Source organism: Chiroxiphia lanceolata, chromosome 3, assembly GCF_009829145.1.
Source record: "Chiroxiphia lanceolata isolate bChiLan1 chromosome 3, bChiLan1.pri, whole genome shotgun sequence".
Taxonomy (NCBI): domain Eukaryota; kingdom Metazoa; phylum Chordata; class Aves; order Passeriformes; family Pipridae; genus Chiroxiphia; species Chiroxiphia lanceolata.
This window is the reverse complement of record NC_045639.1, coordinates 18,015,218-18,040,829: the sequence shown is the minus strand read 5'-3', so window position 1 is coordinate 18,040,829 and position 25,612 is coordinate 18,015,218. Positions and strand designations below refer to the sequence as shown.

General features: G+C 43.2%; 1 protein-coding gene across 2 annotated transcripts in view; it reads right to left on the bottom strand.

Annotated features, from left to right (window-relative positions):
* Positions 1-23,036, bottom strand: part of TP53BP2 (tumor protein p53 binding protein 2) — a 49,496-nt gene extending 26,460 nt beyond the window's left edge. The window contains exons 1-2 of one of the 2 annotated variants that reach the window (XM_032682100.1): positions 22,886-23,036; positions 3,503-3,650 (exon numbers count right to left, since the gene is read on the bottom strand). In XM_032682100.1, coding sequence (XP_032537991.1) covers positions 3,503-3,650; positions 22,886-22,912 — 175 coding nt within the window. In that variant the 5' untranslated portion in view covers positions 22,913-23,036. Of the gene's footprint in view, positions 1-3,502; positions 3,651-9,910; positions 10,055-22,885 lie in introns of those variants that run through there. The other variant, XM_032682101.1, reaches the window with a different exon arrangement.
* Between the last annotated feature and the right edge of the window lie 2,576 nt (positions 23,037-25,612).

Below are 25,612 nucleotides of genomic sequence, written 5' to 3'. Positions count from 1 at the left end.
CAATACCACTCACTGACTTCAAAGGAAGGTCAGAGAGACTGTCAAATACCAAACAAATGTACATTTGAAAAGCTCAAGAAGAAAGAATAATCAGTTTTCTTTTTTAATTCCCTATCTGTCTCAAAGACAAAAAACTTTTATACACGCACACACCTTTTGACTGCTTTCCACAGTGGCCAAGGTAGTCACCTAACAGAATTCCGACAAAAATAGGAAGGTCAAGAAATTTGAAGAATATCAGGGCAAAATTTCAAGCAAAACTGGCAGGACAGGGAGAGTAGTAAACTTGCCCCCTTCAGGGAGCAGAGTGCCTCAAGCACACTTGCAGCAATCTTTCAAAGTACGCTTAATAAGGTCTGACAACAGAAGCTAAAATTCCTTCGCGAGAGTCAGAAAGGAGAGGAACGATGTAAGAAGGATCCCAGTAATCTGAAGTCTGAGAAGTTGTTTTCCAACATAAATCTTTTGTTTCTACTCCAGAAGGTTAGCTGTCCTGCACCGTGTTTGTTTTAAAGCAGTTTCATCTGTTCAGTGTAATATGCAAACAAAACAGAAGTCATGGCTTATCTTAGTAAAACAAAACAGCAAACTTCGCTGACATCTAAAATAAGATTATCTAAAAGTATTTCTCTTCCTCACTGCCCCTCCCTCCAAAAAAAAAAATCCAAGACATACATGGAAACACACCTTGTAAATGGTTGTTCCTGGATGTTATAGAGATGCTTAAGATATATTTTATCCAAAACAACTTGCACGTATCCAGTACTAAAGTATTTAACGTTACTGATTTGCAACTACTGCATTTTTCGTTAACAAGTACAACTTGAAACTGTATTTGAAACTTCAATAAAAGTCTCACACTTTGGTCACAACAACCACACACAGCGCTACAGGCCGGGGCAGAGTGACTGGAAAGTGGCCCAGGAGAAAAGGACCTTGGAGTGCTGTAGCTGACAGTAGTTGAACATGAGCCAGCAGTGTGCCCAGGTTGCCAAGAAGGCCAAAGGCATCCTGGCCTGTATCAGCAACAGTGTGGCCAGCAGGACCAGGGCAGTGACTGCCCCCCTGTACTCAGCACTGGTGAGTCCATATCTCAAATCCTGTGTCCAATTCTGGGCCCCCCAATACAAGAAAGACACCGAGGTGCTGGAGCGAGTCCAGAGAAGGGCAACGGAGCCGGTGAAGGGTCAAGAGCATAAGTCCTATGAGGAGCAGTTGAGGGAGTTGGGGGTGTTTAGCATGGAGAAGAGAAGGCTCAAGGATGACCTTATCACCCTCTACAACTACCTGAAAGGAGGTTGTAGCCAGGTGGGGGTCAGCCTCTTCTCCAGGCAACCAGCAACAGGACAAGAGGACATAGCCTCAAAATGCACCAGGGGAGGTTCGGGTTGGACATCAGGAAGCACTTCCTCACTGAAAGGATAGTTAGGCATTGGAATGGGCTGCCCAGGGAGGTTGTAGAGTCACCATCCCTGGAAGTGTTCGAAAAACAACTAGTTGACACGGTGGTATTCAGTCAAACGTTGAATTTTATGATCTTGGAGGTCTTTTCCAATCTTAATAACTCTGTATTCAGTTTTACACACACTGCCCTTCTGTATATTTCTATATACAGAAGTAAATAACTAGCAAATATGATAGAATCAGTGCAGGTAACTAGAATAACTTGATTTCTAAAACAATTGTCAATGTTTTCACTGTAGAAATGGATGAAACGTTGACTTATGACAATAGCTGTGCAAGTAACGTTTAGATATCTGTTCTCATGTATCTCATGACGTCTTTGCAAAGACTAATCTCAAAAAAATTCTCTGCTTCCCGTTATGTTTCTGTATCCAGATTATTTTCTTACATCTTGACTAGCAGAGAAGCCGATTACTTCACCATATGAATAAACCTATTATAAGGTCCCACTCACCTAGAAGTTTACTTTTCAGCTTAACATGACCATTTGGACACTGAGTACTGGCAGACTTCACTTTTCTTTTACTATAGATGCTATCCTTTGATTTCAGGACAATCTCACTGCCCTTTCTAGCATACTCTACATCAACATCTCCAAAGCCAGTCAAGAATGCAGGTTCAAGAAACACAAGGAGAGGAGCTGCCTACTCTAGCAGGGCTCCAACTTTAGTAAGGACAGGAAAACCCTGTCCCTCATGACAACCACCTGTAGTCTTTAACAAGATGTGGGCACTAAGGCTAACTATAAATTCAGTAGTTTTATCTAAACCTTTATTTTACTTTTCTTTCACTGTAGACTTTGGTATTGTGTTGATTTAGACAAAGATGTCTGATAAAAATACATTCCTAAAAGAACTCTTTCCATGCTGAATTGACAATTTTACTTTACTATTATTTATGAAAAAAAGATACTCTATTTCCTAAGGAAAAGAAAAATTCTGTTCCATTTTTTCAACTTAGAAATATCAGAAACATCTCTGTCAGAAGCAGCTAAATATCAAGAGACAACCCAGGTATCTCACACTATTAAACAAACATCTATCACACCAGAGACTTCTTTGAACAGATGTGAGCCTGAGCCAGCAGCAGAGGAAGACAGGAATATAAGCCTTTATTATCTGATTCTTTTACAATCTTGTCAAAGTATCTCAAAAAAGTTGGCTCAAGCGTAGTGATTTTTCATGACTTAAAACCCTGTCCAGGATTCATCTATCTTATGCCTCTGGATGGCTACCAGCATCTAAGTAGTACCATGGAGACAGGAGATAGTCCAGAGTCCTTTCCCATTTAAGCCATGAGACTTCAGCCATACTGTAGCTTTTCATTTTTTTGTTGACATGTTCTCCAGTTCCAGTGGAGCACTGCAAGCTAGGGAGATTTGAACTTCCAAGACAAAAATCAGCAAGAACACAGAAAAACAAAAATGACCAAACACAAGCTGCTTTTTCCACAGGCTTAAAAGGATAGGGGTTAGTCAAAAGTATGTCCTCCCTGCCACCCACTTTCTTTAGAGCACGTCAACATCAGGTCACTCCTACTAATTCTGCCAACGCACCCCTTCCCATCCAATCTCAATTAACACAACTGGTAACAACGAAGGTGTCATCTCAAAAAGGAAGTTTTCTTTTGCCACTGCAAGTGAAAATAGTTGTGAGGTTAAAGAAATGATTCTGAACTGGTCACATAACTACTAATACTTCGTACTTCAAAACCCCCACATAGGCCACTGGGACCCCACTGCAGGGAGAAGGAGGAAGAGAAAACTTTCTCAAACCCATCAGAGATTCATTTAAGGCAGAAAAGGGTTGCATGGACAAAAACATCTGCATGCTTGAGTCGCCTCCTTTTGCTTTGAACTCATTTTTGCAGAGTGGGCCTTTCTGCAGGTGCATTATCACACAGCCGGTCTGATGGACAAATTAAAAAAATGGTAATGCCGAAACCCTCTGGGGACAGGATCACTTCTGTCAGGTCTCTGTGTGCTACCTTATCAGAAGCACTGAACACCCAGTAATTCACCAAGTACCAGCTGACCTACCTGAGCCACACCACACTTCAGCCAGGTGGCACTCGCTCTCACCAGGCTCCTTGCACAGCTCCACCACATCTCTGCAGGTTGTTTCAGGGGTGACCGGCACCTCGGTGAAGTGCTGCTCATTGTTACTGAGGTACACGGTCAGAAACATCTAGAAAAGACAAAGGCAACAGCACACGGTTACTTTATAACACAAAGGCAGACTGCAGCTTGGAGTCACAACCCTCTCAGTAAATGAATTCTTTCCAACACAATTACGTAATTTGTTATCAACTACCACGCATACAGATTTCAAAACAAAACAAATTTCTTTTTAAGGTAGAAGCGAGAGACATTAAAGAAGTAATCCTGTTTAACAAAATTACATTGCTGGAGGATTAGCTGGTTTTAAATCTGGACCTATTGGTCCTTGCTTCTCTCAAGGTGATGTGCCGGAGCTCCTTCCACCTCACTATGTGTATATACTGCACCCATTTGACACAGCAAAAGGAGAAACAGTCATCTAGAGTTCAGAAGTACTCCTTCTAGTGAAAAACAATGGTAATTAGGTCTGGTATTTCAAAAAAAAAAAAAAAAAAAGAAGACCAGAGCTTACTACACAGGCAGTGAAGTGGAAACATAACTTGCATTTCTGTAACACATTTCATCAGGTTTCTTAGGAACACAAGTCAAGTTGCTATTCCCTAAGTCTAAGTCTTAATACAAGGTCCCCCCAAAGGCCATTCACAGGAAAGCAAGGATATTCACTTGGCTTCCTCTTCACAGCTGTAGAAGGATCCTTGATTTTTGGTTATTCTGTTTAAACATACCACACAGCTAGATGTTATTCTTGCTCACGTCTTTCCTGCCACAACTACAAAACAACCACTCTAAAATATTTGTTGCCATATTTGATAGAAAATATTGATGATTACTGCCACTGAACACCATCTTGCTGTACACTATTAATATTAAACTGCTATCAAAGTTGAGCTGCTAGCTAAAAATTCACATCAATTCTCTTCTGAGACCTGTTCTCAACTTCAGTATCAACTGGTTGCTAGTTACATGAATTCCAGTAACACAAAAAAATCAGTCAAATATCTCCAGAAAGCAATTGCTCCACTAAGCATTACAAGCAAAAGAAACCTACACAATTCAGTCTTTCATACAGCTGGGAAAGGTGTTCTCAGGAAAAGACAAATTCTTGCTGGTCCTCATTTTTTAGAGAGTGAAAGGGGTACACATCATTACAAACAATAGTCCAAAAGTCAAAAAAGAGGGGGGAAAAAAGGAATCAAAATCAAACAGGGCAAGACAGGTATAAATTTCCATCTAAATAAATTTAAGCAATGAAAAGTCCCACACAAAACCACTACCAGAAGCATTATTTCTGTGATTTTGTGTAAATACACTGGAGCAAGTACTCTTTATGCCACTGCAAAGTGAAATTTAGCTTCATGGTTTTAAGAATCCACTCTGGGGAATTCTTCTGGAATACAACCATGCACACATACATTCCTGACATCTCCAAAGCCTTTCCAGGGCTCTTTTGAGTGCCAAGAGCCCCCCTTCACCCCAATGAGAGAAGCTGCCTTTACTCTTAAAAACGTCTGTGAAAACACTCCACACGCAGCATGTCTTGTTACACAGAGCACAAGTATTTGGCCCACTTCTGGCAGTATAAACACTTGCAAACAGTGCTTCGGGCCCTGGCACTGCACCAGACTTAGCATGCAGAATTTCTGACCTCTGGTTTTGCCCAGCTCCCCCAGACAAGGGTTTCTGATAAATTCCTAAACACCTTTCTTCAGAAAGGAAAAAGCCTGCAGAGAACGAGCTCAAAGCTGCCTGTAATCCTTAGGAAAATAGCTGAATTCCCCCCAACCCTTTCCTTGTCACATTATTGGGGGGAGCAGAAACAAAAACAAACAAAGAAAAAAACCAAACTTGGAGCTTGTAAGGAGGGAAATTAGGAGAGAGGATGTGGAAAACGCAAAGGCAGCAACAAAATTCTGGTTACTGCCCTGACGACAGAAGCCAGTGAACTCTTTAACCCTGTGGAGAGCAGGCAGGCAGATGGAGCAGGACACCCAGTGCTTGAGGATTTTTAGCTTGAACCAAGGCTGCTGCTCCCTCCACAGTCCTGCTCTTGGAGGGGAGCATCCTGCCTGCCACCCGGGGTCACAGTTGCTCAACCACTGGCAGCAGGGAATTTGTTTTAGCACTGCTCCCCTCTCCAGGATGCTTTGTGTGGGCCAGAGCTGCGGTAGGCAGGCAGGTAGGATCAGTTTACCACACACACTTATTATATAGTAGAGACAGGCACAACCATTCTGCTGTTTACAGCACAATGAGGTACTGACCTAAATTAAGACAAAGCTTTTCGAGCAGGAACTCTGACACTTGGCTTTAATCTTTTGTCACTGAACATGCTACCTTCTAGATGCAGTGTTTCTAGAGGAGGCTGACAGGGAAGGATGCCAGGTACAGCCAGGTAAGAATATCTCCTAATCACAAAAACTGAGGCAGAGGAATATAAAATAAAAGAGGCACCCAAATAGCTTTAGAGCAGGGTTATATAGGTGTGTAAAGCACGTCAGCCCTTCACATTTAATGCTGTACAACCTCACATTCAGAACACCACTAAATCACGCGGGCTGTGTATCTGCAATAACATTTGTTAGTTTTAAAAGACGAGCTCACAGATGGGAATTAAGAGAAAATTATAAAAACCACGGTATTATACACAAAGCAGACCTAATTTGACCCTAGCACGGCTGTTCACTCTTCAGTGTGCCTGTCTATATCCAGTTGTTAATCCTTAGGATTTAGCAATACAGACAACTACACAGGAAGGATCACGAGTTGCCATTTCTATCCACAATGCTCAGGATAATTACTAATACATTAAGCCAAGAGCACTCAAACCTGCTGTGTGGGGGCCATTTCTGGGACTTTGTAGTGTCTGCATTACCTCTATCCCACATATTCTAGGAACTGGGGTGGGGGGAAGCAATCAAACCCTGCAAATTCCCTGAAAACATACCTCGAAGTCCTTAGAGTCTAAAGCAACTAAAAGGTTATGATATTGGTGTTACCTCATTCTGCTTCCCTTTAGCTCCAGGGACAATGTTGAGATGACTAAACTGTCTAAGTAGTTGTGTTCCTCCTCTCACACCAAAACAGTTGTCACATTTATCACCATTGTCTGCACATCTGCAAGGTCTCCTGGGGTACCCTGCTCCCCACCCGGCCACATCGGAGCTCTGACCAGGGAGTATCCATCACAGAGATGTCTCTCCTCAGAGAGGAGTGGAAAAGGTAAAGAAACTGATGCGAACCAAAAGCCTACTGTGGCTTCTGGGTGCTGTTCATCACCCTTGGTGGCCGCTGTGGCTTGCACCACCTCACACCAAGATCCCAAGAACTCACCCTCCTCCTGGGAATGGTTCAACTGTGACATGCATTAACCACCCTAACATATTATATTGCAGCTTTATTGCTGTGTGGCAAAGAAAAACAACGGAAATAAGAATATTCTCACGACACCCTTTTCACAAGTTGGAATCCTGTAGATTTCACCAAGCTAGAGCACAAAGCAGTCTCTTGCTCCTCTGCAAAACCAAAGTGGTTAAGACAGTTGTATACAGGCATCCAAGAATTCAGGAAAAAAAAAAAGAAAAAGATTCAGTTTCAAGCTAGATATAAGTGAAGGACTTGACAAAAGAAATGAGAAGAAGACAAATCACAGTCAGACCATGAACTTCTTTCAAAGACAGTATCAAGGCAAATACTGAAATAGCTGACAATTTCATATAACCTTGGATCAGGGCTTTTTTCCTCTATAGACTTATAAAGAATGAGTTTTAGGAATGCCAAGCATATAAACTGAGCATTTTTAAACCAAACTCAGGTCCCGAAGTAAGTTCTAAAGATTTCCCCCTCATTCCCCACCTCAAAGACAAACTCATTATTTATAGGTACTGGAAAACTTTAACATGTGAAAGCACTGCAGTACTGTGGCATACCTGGGAGAAATCAGGGATGTGTTGTGTACCTACTGAAGCACTTTCTTTTAAAAATCACATCACAGATTTCAGCTGACTCTGCTACAGCTTAGAAAATAAAAGTTTGCAGTTATGGAGCCACTGAACGAGGCAGTTCGATCGGCTGCACCAAGGGCAAAGAGATCACCAAGGTCACATGAGCTAAAGCAAGAGAGCTTTTGCACAGAATGACTGCAGTGTATGACTTACAAACAACTGGACGGCAGAATACTGAAGATAAAGGAGGACTTCAGGTCCCAAAAAAGCCTGTCACTTAAGACACAAATATAATAAAATCCAAATCGGTATGCATTGCAAATTTGAGTCTCCTCAGCATGAAATTTTGTTTCAGCTCATATTACTCATGCATCACCTCCAACTACAGCCTCCAAGTCTGGATTGTAGTACACCCAGGAACAGGAATAGAATATAACAAGAAAGGAACCAAGCAGGAGGACAGAAGAGGGCATCAAATCAAGCAAGTCACACCCCATTTTATAATCCTCCATCTCTCTTCTGCACCGCAGTCCCAAATAGCCTTACATTTGCCTGCAAATCTGACCTATTCATTGCTAAGCTCATCAACAGGAATTATACCAGTATTAAACATAACAGATCTCAACATCTGCAAATACATTTTCAACTGAAAGTAAAAATTTAGGAATGGTTAACTCTACAGAAGTGTAAGGCTATAGCCACACCACATTTTGGCTCCTGCTTTGTTGCAATGCACACACACATACACAAAAAAAAAAAAAAAAGAAGCCAAAACCAGCAGAAATAGCTTCCAAACACATCTGGAATACTAACCTGAGCAAACACATGCCTTATAATTTACATCCATCCAATGAGATATTCATTTCATATCAAAGGCCTCACATCACTCTTCTTAGATCAGAAGGCCTCAATTATTGATTAAAGGGGGAAAAACAGAAATGCCATTTACTTTTCAGCTTTGATGGTGTTTCTGTAAGGATAAGATTTCTCTTACTCCTTAGTTATTATAAAGCTGATGTCACACATCTTAGGTATTAAACGATGTTAGACTGGACATTTTCTAACTAAAATACTAATAACGTTCAATTATTCGGGATGCAAGTATTCAGGGGAACGCTATTATGGTGCATGGTCCAAATTAAAATACAAGCACTTCATTAATTCCTGAAGCTACCTGAGTTTAAAGGCACATACTTTCCTCCTCCCCCAGGTTTCTATTGAAAGATCTAACTCAGAACATAAAATGTCAGCAATGGACAGCAATCAGCAAAACTCAGTCCCTTTTAAGATATTATAACCAAGTAGAGAATATATTTTAAAAAACAACAACCCTGGTTTTCAGTATTTGCTGAATTCCTAACTTTATGCAGTCTTCCTGCACAGCATGTAATATACAATACAAACTGTGGCATCTATTCACATCTTCATCTTCAAAGCATCTTGTGGCCAGGAAGTCATGACACAAGCAAGCAGTTTCCTACTTTACAGGCAGGGAAACTGAGGTGTACAAGGCAGCAAAAACAGAGACAATCACATTATTTGATAGCCAAACAAGCATACTGCCTTATGGATTCATTTCATTACCTTGCATTAGAGCTAATAACATAATTCTGTACCACATTCCATATTAGCTGCATTTTAGACTGAAACCCAATACCCTTGAACCACTCATTACTAGTGTTCAAGGTTTTTATATTTCCCTAGCACAGCTAAATAGTGGTCTTAGCTTGCATAACAAATTTTCTTAGCTCTCATTTTTAAGGAGGCATTAAAAGTCACTCTTTAGGTATTTTCGAACCTAAACAATTCTAAGATTCTATGAATTTACATTGTGAACTAAAATGTATTTTAGAAGTTAGTTTTAGTTAGCTGAAAAACTAGCAATATTGAAATTTTATAATTAATAGAATAACTATCATATTTCAAGTAGAGACAAATAAGAAATAACTGCTTTCACCCACAGTTTCGACCATAAATGAGTCTTCCCTGATAAACAGAAAACCCCTTCAAATAAAGAGTTTTAAATGGAAGTCTTGCATCTTACCTAGTGGGTACACTGATGCTGCACCTTCCCAGATGGCCACAAAGAAATCAGCAGCTAAAATAGGTATTTTTGCTGACCTGATGCAACTTTCTAAACAACAGAAGACAGCCTGCACAACAGCACATTTGCCTGATCTGATAAGCAGCATTCAGAGCTGGTGCAGTTACAGCTCTCCATTCAATGCAAAATATACTACCATAATAAAGTAATTCAGCGATTCTTCTGCATGAAGTTCCTCAGAGCCTGAAAACAGTCCTTCAGGAGGCAACATCCTCACTTATTGTGCCTAAAGATTAAGGTAAGCGAAAGATTAAGGTAAGCAAAAGATAATAATAGACTTACTAGAAGACAGGCACACAGGATGACTGCTATCCCTGATCCTTTTCATATTCAGCTGTTCAACAAAGGTTCAACAGAAATGCAGAGTAAAGTTTAACATTTGTCTACAGCCACACCCAAACGCTTGGAGTTCAGTCCTTGCCATCTCACCCGCCGCATACACTACTCCGTTTATATTGTACTGGCTTCTGGCCATAAATACGAGAAAGGAAGTTATGATGCAAGGTAGGTGGAGTACAGTAGGAAGCACCATGGGATTGTTCAGATTATTCCCAGTCTATATAAAGCACAGCCCTTTTCCCTTTCAATTGTATCACAGCAGAAAACAAGATTGAGCTTTTACTCTCAATAGCACGGCAGTTTCTGCTTGTGTAGATTATTTTAAAGATAAGTTTATCATGCATTTGTATTCTGCCTTTGGTAAAAATGTCAGTTTTTTCCAGGACTTAAAATACAACATAGATCTACGTGCACTTTGGGGGAATGGGGAAAATAAGCTGGAAACAGCAAAGAAGAAGCTTCCTTTTATTTCTCCCTCTTATCCTTAATGTAGCGAGAACAGAATCAAAGCCATCTGCTTTTGGTACAGGCTAGTTAAACTGGGAAAACACTACAGCACAAATGCCACATTACATCTCACTATCAGGCATGCATCTGAATCATCATTAGGGGAATCTGAAGAGCTGCAAGGAAAACAGCCTGAGTTCTGGTCAAGTATTGTTACTGCCTGAAATTAATGGATGTAGGTTTGCAATCCTACTTCATGGACTTCAACCTCAAAGACAGAGCTCAGCGCTTCAGTTCAGACTTACTAACGAGGAAGATGCAGTTACAATCTTCATGCCAAACCTTGTAGGAAATCATCATCTTAGTTTAGCCATTTTGATTTTGTGAAATCTATCAGGCAAAGCTCAGGACTGGTAAATACAGGATTCCTGACCTACATACCCCCTCTTTCAGTCGATTATTACGCACAAGGTCATTAAGAGAGCTTTCCCAACAAAGACTTACTTTGAACCTAAGTTAAGTTCTTCAACTTGACATTTTTCTTCAGGCATTTTCACACACAGGAAAGTAAAAGCCCTCCCATAAGCCCGACACCAGAAGGGTCTACGCAAATGAAGCTCACTATTTTGGATGAACGCTGAGCACAGCAGCAACATAACTCCCCTCTCCTTAGCTGAGATACCACATAGCACACAAGGTAAGAATGTTTCAAGCAAACTCAGCTTTTAAAGCCACCTATACTTTTGCAAGTAATTTTTGCAACATCAGCATTTAGTAGGAAAAAACACTATCTAAAAGATACAAACCAAACAAACTGGCCTGTAAGATATATAAACTAAGTTGGTTTCAGTAACACATGTAGGAAACCACAGCCTTTTACTGAGCACCCACATTTGCCAACACATCACATAGAGCTCATTCTGCTCAGACCTGAATCCACACTTGGATTTGCACCAATGTAGTTAAACAACTGCAAGAATTCAGGGTAAACAAACCCTGAATATATTCTTCATATTATACCACATGGCAGCACATTGACAGATCCCTTACCACTGCCATCTGTGAAGTTCCTCTCCTACAATAAAATTGCCTCCTACCCCACTGTACTCTTTCCCTTTCTCCCCAAATCCTTCCTCGTGGTTCCTTACAGACACTCCTTTTGCACTGTTGTACACTTCACTGCTGCAAGCTGACAGTCAGAAAAGCAAGCCTACACATGGTGTTTGGGCTTGTACTGTTGGTGTCCTACTTGGAGCCTGCTCCTCCTCCTCTTGGAGAATTGGATCTTTGGAGGCCTGCTCCTTCAGGCAGACTCTGCCTCAGCCTCTGCGTTCAGCACCAAGCTACAGATACTTGGTACACAAGGAGAAAGAAATTAATATTATTTTCAGGCAGATAAAAAACCAATACCATGCAATTCTTACAACAGATACCGTGGTGTGGAAAACAGTCCAACTCATTCAACATAACCACAGGGGGTTATAGTTCCTCCTCCTCTCATTCTTCAGTATCGCAACACGCATTGTGCCCAACAAGAGCCTAAAGCCAAGGCAACATCCAAGCATAATGAGTGGGGTTATGAACTCAGGCTTAAGCCTGAATCATCCCAATTTTCTGTACTTGCGTCAAACCCAGAGGCAGTCTTTGTACTAGAAAAAAAAAAAAAAGAAAAAAAGCAATAACTAAATAAAGGAAAATAAAGAAACTAAGCTCCTCTCGCTGCTCTAGAGCTTTGCATCCATCCCCCCCTTATTGGGAATAAGCATGAGGTTCTCCTGGCCTCCTAGACGGTCAGAGGCCAATAAAAGGGCACACAAAGTGTGCCCTGTTGGGACTCCATGAGAATCACACCTCTCAAAACAGTCCCTTAAAACACATGACACTTTCACAGTGAAAAGAAAGCCTAGTGTTTTTACTGGTAATAAAAAAAGATTTAGTACGAGACGAGACCTTTCATGGAGAAAAGCAAAACCAGATCAACGTCAGGGATGAAAGCATATTTAACACAACCTACACAAACACAGGCTATCACAGTAATTCTGGTACCTGTGCCACCCACACCACACCACCCACTGCCTAAGACACCAACTCTTCCTGGGTTTAAAAATACTCATTTTCCCCTTTTCCAGCCAACACATAATAATCTCACCAATAAAAAGACAATCAACCTTCACACCAGGAAGCACTCCAACCTCAGCCCATCAGTATGTGCAAGGCTAATGCAAATTTGTCATACAAGTGTCTACCCATACATCAGGCTAATTTATTACCTTCTATTTACTGGTACCAGGGTGCTGTGCTGGTGGGAGCACCCATGGGGGAGGTGGGGTACTGAAGCAGAAAAGAGGATTTATTTTTTTTTTGCGAGTCGAGGTCCATCTAAAACAGTTCAAAAAAAAAGAACAAGAAAGCAGATGGTTTGCGATATAACAGCAGCACAAATCACATAGCAAGTCAGTAAAAAAAGAAGCAGAGAACACTCATTTACTCCAAATCCAGCAACTTCATAGAGCTCAGTGCCAAACACTTTTTAAAATACATCATGTCAGTCACTCCCCCAAGAAAATAGCTGCCAAAATCTGTGTCCCACCTCCACGAAACAGATCTACAACCAAACCAAAACACTCATGACGTGCACAGGTAGATCAGAGGACACACCATTTCAGGCACCTGAAACAATGACACATTTAACCACACAGGCAATTCCAATGTGGAAAAAGTCACAGGACACACTGTTTGGGCTGTTCTGTGACACAGCCTGATCAGTTTGGTGTCCTAAGGTGCATTACTACAACATGAAATTCAGAGGCATTTTAACACACCACAGGTTGACATCTCCTTCATGCTGTAACCTCAGAACACGCTATTCAGCCACCCACCTTCAGGACAAACAAAAACCAAACCAATGCAAACCAGGAATTTCAGACCACACAGCACAACAGTGTGCATGCTTTACTGCTTCCAAAATCAGATCTGACTTCCTATATATTTGCTGCTACGATGGAGAGGCTTCCTGTTACGTGAGCTCCTCGGCCTCACCAGAATAAGTTATATGTATGTTAGTCCAACTTAATCCCTGCAGTGAGAGACGACACAGAGATGGTGGAGAAATTCCCCTCTATTACCAGCTCTCAAGATGACATGGAGGTTAAGGAAAGCATAAAGTACCATTTGACTGCTACAGCTCAGCTAACCTAAATGGTGAGCTGAGAGAGGCACATTGTGGTCTTCTCAAATCTGCCCCCTTATGTATGAATATGCAGCCACACGGCAAATCACTTCCACTGTATAACTCTTTTAGTTGCTTGTTGCCTTTAGTGCAGGCAGCATTTCCACTCAACCATCACCGAACTCCTTACTAAATTCAAGGGGAAACTACAAGAGACACGTGGCTTTGGGTGTGGATGGAAACCAAAGGAACAAGACCATCCATTTCAGCAGCATCCTACTATTAAATTAATTAGGTGTAATGTCACACCACACCTTCACAGAAGGGCAGCTCTTTCCAACTCACCACCAGCTCTGGGTGGGTACACTCCTGTTGCAGTGAAGTGCACCTTGAAGAATGACCTTCACTTGTCAGATCCAGATGACTGCCAGCACACATGGCATTGCAGGCAACCAACATGGGCACCAGCCATGCCAAAGATGACCAGCATGAAATGCCTACGCTTGGTGATCATATCTATTTGACAACAGCTGATGTTATTATGCAAAGCCATAAAGGGGTTTTGTCCTACTACTTCTGGGCTGCAAACAGACAGGAAGCCATTAGTGACTGAAACAGCACACATTCAGCTGCACAGGGGACACATCGAGCTTTTGCACCAAAACAGACCGATTCTTTTCATTATTTTGCAAGTTAAAAGAGGTTGGTAGGGCTATTCCAACCCTGAAAACGATGGATTGCCAGATGGTCTTAAGTCGACTATAATGGGATAAGTACAACCATAGCAGAACTGGGAAGGAGAAACCTTGCCCCTTCAACCAGCACATTAGCTCAAGCACCCTGCTTGATCTAACCTTTGCTCCTGTAATGTGGAGCTCTACATACTTTAACTTCTATCGAAAACATTCAGCTACTGTAACAGAAGCTGCAGAAGGGTGGCAGATTGTAGAGTTGATCACTGTCTGACAGGTTTTATTTAAGTGCCGCTCACTCCCCAGAGCTCTTTCCAGGCAATACCAGGCTCTACACAGACATGCCAGATGAGAAGCGAAGGGAGAGCAGTTCATCAGGGCAAGGCAGCAGGCCTGCCTGGGTGGCTTTTGGCTTTACATGTTGTCACACCAAAGTCACACAAAACGAGCTTTGCAGATGGACTTGTATGAAATGGTGGTTGCTTAGGTGGCGTCACACTTATTTCAAATGAATTAAACAGAGTTTAGTCAAATCACATTTAGATTATGCCAGGCTCCTCTTGCCTGAAGAACTTCAGAAATTGCCTCTCTCAGTCTGTCACTATTTGGCTGCTCATTCAGCTTCCCTGGAGGTAGAAAACTTCTCTAACCCAACATCACTAAATGCTATTTGCAAGACAAGCACTCTAAATAACAATGGGTTTTGTACAACACAGGTAAACCACTCTGCAGAAGGGTCTCTTGGACAAGACCTACATACAATAGCAGAGGAATAACAATGCAGAAGCAAGAAGCATGGAGTGCTGTTTCCATAGCTTCCCTGTACAAACCTTTACTTGGAGTAAAACACATTCTCAAAAGGCTGAAAGATACAGCAGGGGTAATGCTGATAAAGTGGCTATGGGGCAGCATGACAAGCAAGCAACGTTCTTCAGGAAGACAGCTTATACGTGACCTTTACAGCTTTTGGTATTTCACAGGAAAGCTTCATGGCATTCTCCAAGGAGGTCTGGAGCATTTGGCCTGGCCCCTACACATTCTGCCTTTCACAACTCAGCAACGCCTCCCTCTCTTCCCTCTGTTACAGTCAGAAATCCATCATTCCCTGCTATGTCAGCTTTTCCTGAACACTTGATTATGTTGAGAGACACACACAGTTTTATTACAGTTGAGATCAAGAAGTTCTAACAAATTCTAGGAATACCATCCTTTAGAGGGTCTACCCTGCCCTAGGATACCCAAAGATGGCAAGAATGAGTTTCACTTTCCTGAAGAAGTCTGGCAGGAGTTGTCAATCACTACTCTCCATGGCTCAGATACTGATCTGGGTAAGATTCTGCATTCAGGGCAGCACACACTTATATAGGATGGAGAGTAGGGTAAAGAAAGGTCTTTGCACACACTTGAAAAAAAGGAAAAAGCAAACCAGACAAGCCACCACTCTCAGGCAGCAAGGAAAATAGCAAGTTATAACTGTGCAGAGGTATGACAGAAACAGCTGAATGAGAGACCCAGCTACAGGGACTAAGAGCCTTCCTGTAGATTTCTGTGTGATTCACTAGCCCAGCCAATTTCCACAACTTCAACTTTGTCCAGCAAAACTAATGAACAGGGGTTGAGATCCCTGTGTGTCTTGCTAAAGAGTCTTGTGGCTAATTAAACCCGAGAAGGGGACAATCATCTTGCAGAAGACCAAGCCTCCACACTTTTGAGAATGCAAGAGGGATACTCTACACCTGTGCTTATGTGTAGTCTACCACCTCCTTGTTCACACACAGCATGTCTGCAAACTGTTCACACAACTCACAGGTTGCTGCTACACTGGAGTTATTGAGCACACTGGTGGTTTGGTGCAGAATAGAGCTCAAATGGGGTAAAAATTACAGCATTAAAAAAGTACCCACTGAAGAAGACAAAAAAAAATGGAATTTTCTCTTCTAAACGACAGAAGGAAAATGAAGGTAAGAAAAACGCACACTTTCAGAGACTCTTCCTCAGCTTTCAATTTAAAGAAACAATGGGATTTAACACTCTTAATGCAATAGAGGAAAATTAGTAATCTAAGCTTAGATCTAAATTACTTCTTAAGCAGTTAAGCCTCACAAAAAAAAGTATCAAAAGACAAGGGAAATCTCACTTATTCAACAACAACAAAAAAGCCCAAACCAAAACCCTTACGCTGCCTCATATCCAAGATATGCCTTAAACAATGAAATGGGAACATTTACATGTGTGTGAAGTCAACTCTTTTGAGGACTGTTCTCAAATGTGGAACGGAACAAACTACCACCAAGGTTCTCTCCCCATTTGTGATTAACCCTATAGAAACAGAGGTGCAGGTGATGCAATTCCTGTAAGATCATTTTAAAACTTACACTGGATACAACAGACTTGTATTCCAGATGCACCACAATGTACCAGTTGGTTTGACTCAGTGGGTCTCCCAAATCCCAGGCTGAACTCACCACATGACCTTTAACAAGGAGCTTGAGCTCCCTGCAGCTTCTGCTCACTTTATTAAATGTTATAATCACATCAGTCAGTATTTTACAGACCAAATGTTTGATATGGAATAACTCAACGTCAGGAGCTTTCAAGTCAGCTTTCAGTCAATTCCATGTAAATGTGCCCATGATTTTGCACGAGTTTGGGTATTATAACCCAGATATACTGCAGACAAAGGTTTTTAAGAATCAATTTTATAATAAAGAGAACCACATAGAACGAGGGATAACTGCAGTACATGCTTGATTTTAAAATATCTATACTTTACTTTGCAAAAGGATGAAATAAAGACATAAGAGTAGGCTTTAAAAAAAAAAAATTAGAGAAAAGCAAAGTTTGCCCCAATCCTCCTTTTTAAAACATACACCAATAAAAGCTAGGGCACTGCACACAGTCATCTATCAAAAAGACCATATCATATGATATGGAAGCACCACGGCAGCAGAGAAGAAATTGGTACAGGATCAACACAACCAGCTCAGTTAAAAAAAATCCTTGGTATTAACACCACAGCAACAAACCCCAAAAGGTTCATCTTCAGACAGCCCTGGGTTCAACATCCACACAATACCACTGCTGTGGTTAAACAACAGATGAGGACACATGCATGACTAACTCTAAACAGCAGCAGCAAGATCCTGAATATTAATGATTAACAAAATGCAAACAGCAAAAGCGGAAGACTAGTTTCTGCCCTGTAACATGCCAGAGTCACAGTTGCTGTTCTGTCCCTAATTCACTCCCTGTTCCCTCTCCCATGAACATTTATCCCAAACTACAGCAAGTTATCTTACACTGTTTTAAACAACATTTCAGATCTTTCATGTTTCACAGAAAAGTCTGAAACCTCTAAAACAGTTAAGCCGGAGTGACTAAGGTAATTAAGTATACTTCACGTGAGGTCCAGAATTTCCAGTGACCTTTATACACAGTATCATCCAACTGTTTGGGAACTGAAGATCAAAAAGACTTTGCCTGACTCACAAGTGACCAAGCTGAGAGAAACCAGGCCTGAAGATAATAAAACTGTGAGCAAAGAGAACAGTTTTATCTGCTCTTTACCTCACGAATAGGAGCATCCTTCAGTTTCCAGAGCACTGAGTTAGTTTTTACACTTCAGCGGATGGTGAAAGCCCACAGATTAAAAGGATCTGGTGGTTCCTTTGTTATCAGCGGGCACGTGCAAAAGGAAGCAAGAAGTCCTTCTCCAACGGTGCCACCAAGCCACAGGAGGCAGCTTGAGTCCGTTTCCTCAGGGTTATCCAACTCCTTCTTCAGAGAGGCTGTACGGCAGCAAGGCACAGCTCTGCCCATAATTAAACAAGCTCAATAACATGCACAGTGGGAGAGAAAGGAGAGTCCCCAAGGCAGACTACTAACAAGGACAGAGGCTAGACAAATGGAGCACTTTCAGCACTGTTTCTTAATCAATACTTTGAAAGGAATGCCAGGCACATTGCCATTCCGCTAGTTTATTTTGCTGAAATAACCTTTATACCTGCCTCTTTTAAAGTCCAACTGACTTGCATGTAAATTAATCCCACAAAGCAGAGATCCCATCTGACAACACTCGGAAGGAGAAAACAAAACAAAACTCCATGAATTATCCACCCCTCCCAAAGCTCATGACTGCACACTAGCCCTTGAAACTGTAAATGCAAGAGCCCCACAAGGCACTCACACCCCGAACTGTTGAATAGATCAGAAGCAGCATACTTAGCTATTCCCACGGCCTCCACAGCTTGATCTGGTATGAATTTGTAATATTGCCCTTCCCCCATTTCTGATAAAAGCCACACAAAGAAACAAAGATATTTAACACACTGTTGCATAATATAACACAAATTGCAGATGGAGGGCTAAGGTATTAAAAAAGTCATATGAGAAATTAAATGCGATTAAAACTATCCCTGAAAATATTTTTAACGGGATGGGGGGGAAAAAAAAGTAAAAAAGATCTTGTAACAACATGAAGGGAGGGGAGGGGAGAAAGAAAAAGCACTGTGGGAACCTCAAGGCAGAGTTCTCTATTGAGAACAGGTCACAATCTGTAAGGAAAGTGCAAGAGGTTTGATAAGTTTAAAGCTAAGAAAGCTCAACAAAACAATCACCTAAGCTTTATTTAGCATTCTAGACAAGATATTTAAGCACTAAGTACCACATTAAACTGTTTTAATACAGTATTAAAACTTTCAAATTATTAAGGGAAATTCAGTTAAAAGAAAACACAAGCTAAATCCTCCAATCAGATGAAGATACAAGGCATATTCTCAGAACAGTTCACAGTCTGAAATCCCATTCATGCATTGAAATCCATGAAAGGGGACAAGAAAAACAGTACTAATGACTGATAAACCTGATCAGAGATTAAATAATTCAAAGACCACAGGAAACAGGCCTGAGATCCTACAGTTCACTTACTGTTATCATAACAAACTCTACCAGGGGTCAGTTTGTTTATAAACTTATAGCTGCTCATCTTACAAAGGGCAAGAGATTCATTTCTGCTAAAAGTTCTTTAGTTAAACTGCCAGAAAAGTGTTTCCTAAGAAAATTGCCAAAGATGAGCTACTACTGTACTCTTTCAGTAATTCAGAATCCATATGGCAGTTCCAATTAACAACCTAACGGAATGAGTAAAAAACCACTACAATTAAAGCTGTTTTGAAGGTAAAAAATACACATATCCACCGAGTAGTGAGCATTCTGCAATGAAAAGATGTACTTTAAGTGCAGTGCTCACTGGACATAGCAACTCTGAGAGGATCACTTGGGACAAGATGTTCAACAGACCTTAGGAGGAAAGCATAACTCCTTGTGATATCAAAGTTGCAGTGTTACACTTAAAAGCGCAGCTTAACCTTTTTAGAAAAGAACACATCATTGTCAGGAAACTTCAGATTCAGAAATTTCAGCCATTTCTGATGATAGAAGGCAAAACTTCAGGAATTTAAGTGCTCTCCAGTCTGCCAAGTTACTCCCTAACAATACAGCTGTATGTCTGGATCCATCCTGGTCTCAAGGAGGCCCTCCAGTAACTACTGCACATAATTCAAATTGCAAACTGGACTGTTATCTAGATCAAGGGGGGTTGATCCAAAAACTTCTCTGGGCTTTAAAGGGTAGCTCAATCTGTTTTACCTCCCACTATCTGACAAAAACAAAAAAAGCCCCAAACATTTATCCAGCATGCATAATGACGCAAATTATTTCTATATGCTCATTTTAGGGTAATAATGTAAAATAAGGGAGAGAGATCAATTATGTTGCAGAAAAATATGCTATTTTAGAAAATGTTTCCAGCTCCTTTTCACTACTTAACAGTACTAGTCACACTCCCACAAGCCTTCACAGATGAAAGGTGAGACAACTTCACACAGCTTGCCAGCATTAACCCTGTTATTACCTTCATCAGTACAGCTACACACAAATTACTTCATAGTACACCCTCATGCAGAATTTCAATCACTGTCCTGCCATATGGTTACAGCAGCAGTTGAGCTCCTATCTGTCATTACCACAAGGAAAACATTCCCATTTCAGGGTAGTCTCCCAAGAGCACGAGTAGTTATGCTGCTACAGCAGTTTCCCAGCTTTGCCCTGGCAGCTACTCAGAGGTGAATTCCTGGCTGGGCTCACATTGCCTGTATTCCCCAGTTGGGGTCACAAACTGTTGTTTAATCCCTCGCCCACGCTATTCTCCTAGAACACAGGAGACGGACCTGGAGCTGAGAGTTAAAAAAAATCTTATACAGACGATTTTATTTGCAGGTGGGAAAAAGAAAGAGACATCGTAAGAAACATTAAGAAAGAAACAAAACATTTTGTAGATGGCTTAAGGCCAGCCTACTACTCATTCAGACAATGCAGATAAAGATACTCAAGTCCATGAACACCTCATTATCACATAAATACAAGAGGACTTACTCCTTGTTCCCTTCCTACTTTCTTCAAAACCCTCATTCTCTCCCACCTCAAACTCTTTTAATTTCTTTGTTAAAAGAGGAATGAGGTTTTATTATTATTAAAGATGAGGAAATCTGCAGAAATACTTACAAAAAAAAAGATAATGATTTCTGACACTGCATTTTCCACACTTTCATATTCACATTCATGTAAGAATACTTGATATAAAATGCTTTCAAGGTGGCAAGTGACTGTTTATGTGTCCTGCAGTCAATGGACCAGTGCACTTCTGTAACACCCTTAGGTACTTTTGGAAATCTTATCCCTCTGAAGACTATAACAAAACTGACTTTTTTTGTTTTGGGCTGCTGTTGATTTGGGGGTTTGGGTTGGGTTTTTTTTAGTTGAATTAAAGTTCTAATACTCATGATACTTATATTTTTAATTCCTTAAGCCACTTTCAACCTTCACATATCTTTCATTATTCACAGTAAACAAAGTGAAAAGGCTGCATTCATCCCTTTATTTATGTGCTAAAAAACAGAATCACTAATGAGTTGAGTCATGAGCCAAAGAGAAGTCTGAGCCACCAGGGCAATGCATATTCTGGAACTTGTCACCTGCAAATGCTGATGGGGTAAGACTGCTCCTGCTTGTTTTCTCTTTTATTTGAACTCAGTGACAAGGAACTCACCAGCAACAGGAGACTTCACTGTTATATGAGGGCGCTTACCTAGCTCAGTTTTGACAGGGATTGAATTAACACCTTATTACATTTACTGCTTGTTTTCCCAAGTTTTCATAGGCAGACACCACCACTGTTGCACAACACATTAGCTATTTAATCTGTAGTTGGGCTCATATTCTGTCTGTTCCTCTCTCATTAGCTACAGCAATAGTCACCCTACTCAAGTGTTCTGCGAGATCAAATTATCGCTCATTATTTCTGCCTAATTGCAGAGGAAGAACCTCACACCTATAGCAAAACAAGCTTCCCTGAAACACCCATACCCTTTCAGCGTGGATTCCCAGTTTCACCTTTCAGTACAGTTCCTTCCTCGCTTGATTCACCCCGTTCCTGAAGAGTTAAACTGGAAATAATCTTCAATAGAAGAGTGCTGCTGAAAGAACTACCTATGCGTGCAAAGTTACTCCTATCGAGCTCGGTAGGACAGGTCGTATTGCCCGGGGGAAGATGGCACAGAGAAGACTTTAAAGCACCCTCAACTCGGACTAAACAGGTATTAAGCTTGTCAGAATTTTCTGTAAATACTCCAGTTTCTCTGAACAACAGACTACGGATTTCATGCGGCATCCCTGCTGGTAAAACCAGGTATTCAGTGGCAGGTGTACTTTCAAAGGAAATTATTTTACGCCACCACCTTCGCATATATCGTGCTGGAAACTAAGCAAAGCTTCTGTGCTTTGCTTTCATCCAACCCCAGCTGACAAAAACGGTGTAGGTTTAAAATTCATGTTAAAACTCTCAGAGGAGGTGGTGCTCCCTGTGCCTTTTGAAAGTGCTAAAACAAGAGACACCTCCCAGAGCAGGGCAGGTTTAACACACACAGCCGCCAACAGCTCCCGAAACTCTCCCGGCCGAGGTTGGGAATACCTGCCCCCGAGAGCTCCTAATCACTTTGAACCGTAAACAACATGGACACCATCTTCCTCTGGGAGTGCGGGCACTACAAAACAAAACCACCCCCAGCCCACAGGAGCGGCAGAGGCGGCTCAAACCAACTTTAAGAACTTCGTACTAATAAAAAAAAAAAAAAGGCAAGCAGGATCCAGACTCAGTGCCCGTTTACCTCTCCGGGCAAGAAGCCTTATCCCGCCGGGAGCGGGGCGAAGGGAAAAGCCCCCGGGCGCTGTGGGCCCCCCTGCAGCGCCGGGGCCCCGCCGCCCCCCCCCCGCCCTGGCCCGGCTCCAGCGGGCCCGTCTAACAAGTTGATCCCGGCGTGAAAGAGGAAGAAAAGGAAAAGCTGCGGGGGGGGAAAAAAAGCCGGGAGGGGGAGGGGAAGCCCCCGCGAGGCCGCGGAGCCCCGTCGGGTGGGAGGGACGCGGGTAGGGAATGCCGGCGGGAAGGAGGGTCGCCTCCCGCCCCCCTCCACGTCCGCAGGATCCATTTTCCCTCCCGCCGCCCCGCTCCAACTTTCCGCGCCCCGGGCAGCCCCCTACCCGCGCCCCGGGACTCACCGGCATCATCTTGGAGCCGAACCGCATGGGGGCGGCCGGTCCGGCCCCGCCGCGGGAGTCCGGCGGTGCGGGGGGAGGAGGGGCTGCGCTGCCGCCGGCACGACCTGTTGCGGGAGGCACCGTGCCCGGCCCGATCGCGCCGCCCGCCCGTCCTCCGCTTTGTTCCCACCGGGAGCCGCTCTCCCGCCGCCCCCGGCTCCGCTCCGAAACTAACCCCGGCCCGGCGAGGAGGAGCCGCCGCGCCCCGCCCGCCGCCCACCCCCGGGAGGGGCCGGCCCGCCCCCCGCGCCCGCCGGGGGCGCCGGCCCGCAGCTACACGAGGGAGGTCGATGCTCCCGGGACTCGGGACAACACCAGAGACGTGAGAGTCCCCACAGGTCACCTCCTCCTGCACATCCCGCCGAAACGCGCCGGTTTCAGATCCCCACGCGGGGCACGGGCACGGGCACGGGCACACACAGCACCACTCTTCCGCAGACCGGCAGCGGAGAAGCGAGGGTGGGAAGCCATCGGCCAACGTCGGGCTTCAAGAACAGAGCCTCCCCTAGTCTGATCTGCGAGTCCCTGCCTTCCCTGCTGCCTCAGACGGACGGTCCTACCGATAATCCCCTTTTAGCTCCTCGTGTACCCTGCCAATGGAGCATCCCTGCCCAAGGCACGTTTTGTTTTATTGCTGGTTTTAGTTGGACCCGGCAGTCGAACTACGGTGGTCAAGTCAGACCTCGCTGAGATGCCAAAAGAGTCTTTAAGAGACCCATATTAGGTTGGGCTGTCCAAAAAAATATCCCCGCAAATCCTTTACACCCACTTAAGAGTGGGGGAAAGAAAGTTTTCTCTTCCCTGGACCAGTGTGCAGGACACCCGTTTCCAACCCAGGCACTTTGCTACACCACTTCAAAAGCTCAAGGAAGGCTTGGAAGAAAAGTATGTTCAATCAGCACCGTTACAGGGCTCTCTCGGCAGGAAAACCAGCTCCATCTGTTTTTCCTATTCGCATTAGAATCTTCGCAGTAATTAGAAAGGATAAAAGCGGAGAGGATTAGAAGTTCCCAGATGAAGGAAGAACAAAACTAGGACCTAATTTGTGTACAAACATCTCTTTTTCTAAAGCAGTAAAGAAACTTTGAGAGCGCTGACAAGCCCCCCAGGGACTCCTGGGCGATAACCAAGCACTGTTAAATGCAGTGCTGCTGCAGCGGGGGGGAACGGGGCAAAAAGCCAGCGCGGCCCGGCCCGGCCGTGTCCCGGGACCGTGACCGGGACTGTGACCGGCACCGGGACCCTCCTTCCCTCCTCGCCCCCGCGCCGCCGCCGGCCAATGAGGAGGCGCGGCTGCCGGCATGACGTCACCTCCCCCGGCGCCCATTGGCCAGCCGGCGAACACAGCGCGGTGTCTCCCGGCAACGCCGTGACGTCACGGCTCCGCCCTGTCACCCTTCGCGTCCCGGGCGGCGGATCCCTGTTTTCCAGGGGGAAAACCCGCCGCTGCCTTGTTTCCACGCGGTTGTTTGACCCAAAGACTGCAATCACCCAACCTGAACCGCGAGCAAAGCCCCGCATTGCTCCCCCGTCCACGGCAGAGCCTATCTCTGAATTCCAGCTCTTTCCCGTGGCCCCGATTTGCAGCTGTTACGATTCACTTCTCCGCACACGGGGGCCAACCTGCCCACAGAAGGTTTATAAGCCCAGTTTCCATTTGGTAGTTTGGGTCTGATTTTTTTTAAACTTTTGCTTTAAATTTATTTTACGAGATAAAAATGTTACAGGCCAGAGTACATGGCAACGGAGAACCAAAAGTCTTAGAATCATAGAATCATTAAGGTTGGAAAAGACCTCGAAGATCGTTGAGTTCTCAACCATTAACCCAACACAGCCACGTCTTTCACTAAACCATGTCCTCAAGCACCACACCTACACATTTCCTGAACATCTCCAGGGACGGTGACTCCACCACTTCCCTGAGCAGCCTGTTCCAATGCTTGGCCACTCTTTCAGTGAAGAAATTTTTCCTAATATCCAATCTAAACCTCCTCTGGTGCAACCTGAGGCTATTACTTCTTGTCTTATTGTTTGTTACCTGGGAGAAAAGACCAACCCCCATGTTGGTACAACCTCCTTTCAGGTAATTATAGAGCGTGATAAGGTCCCTCTGATCATCCTTTTCTCCAGGCTGAACGACTCCAACTCCCTCAGCTGCTCCTCATAAGACTTATGCTCCAGACCTTTCACCAGCTTCACTGCCCTCCTCTGGACACACTCCAGCCAATGATTCTGCAAATCTCTGCTGAATTTTTAGAAGCATCTAGCTGGTAAGGCGTAAAATAAGGAGTATGATCTTAAGTACAGACACAAATAATTTCTAATAATAGTTAGAATACTAAAACATCAATTTCTAAGCCTGTAAAATAAACCTGGAAATGGTTAGGCAAAAATCAACTAGAAAGGATATTTCAGATGATGTATGTGGTAGCTACATCTTGCTAGTGCATGCCTTTTGCAGGTCAATCCACAGAAGACTCTTCTGGCTCAAGTTCTAATTTTGACATCTTCCACACAAAACTACAACCCCATCCCTGCTACGGAAATGAAGCTCCGAGGGGTGCACCTATTTATTTCCAGTTTTTGTCCAGGCTCTGTGACTCATACACTGTGATGAAAGCTCACAGTGCCATCTGGTCTCTCCCTTTAAATCCCAGCTCCTCTCCAGCAGAGGGGCCAGTGCTTGCC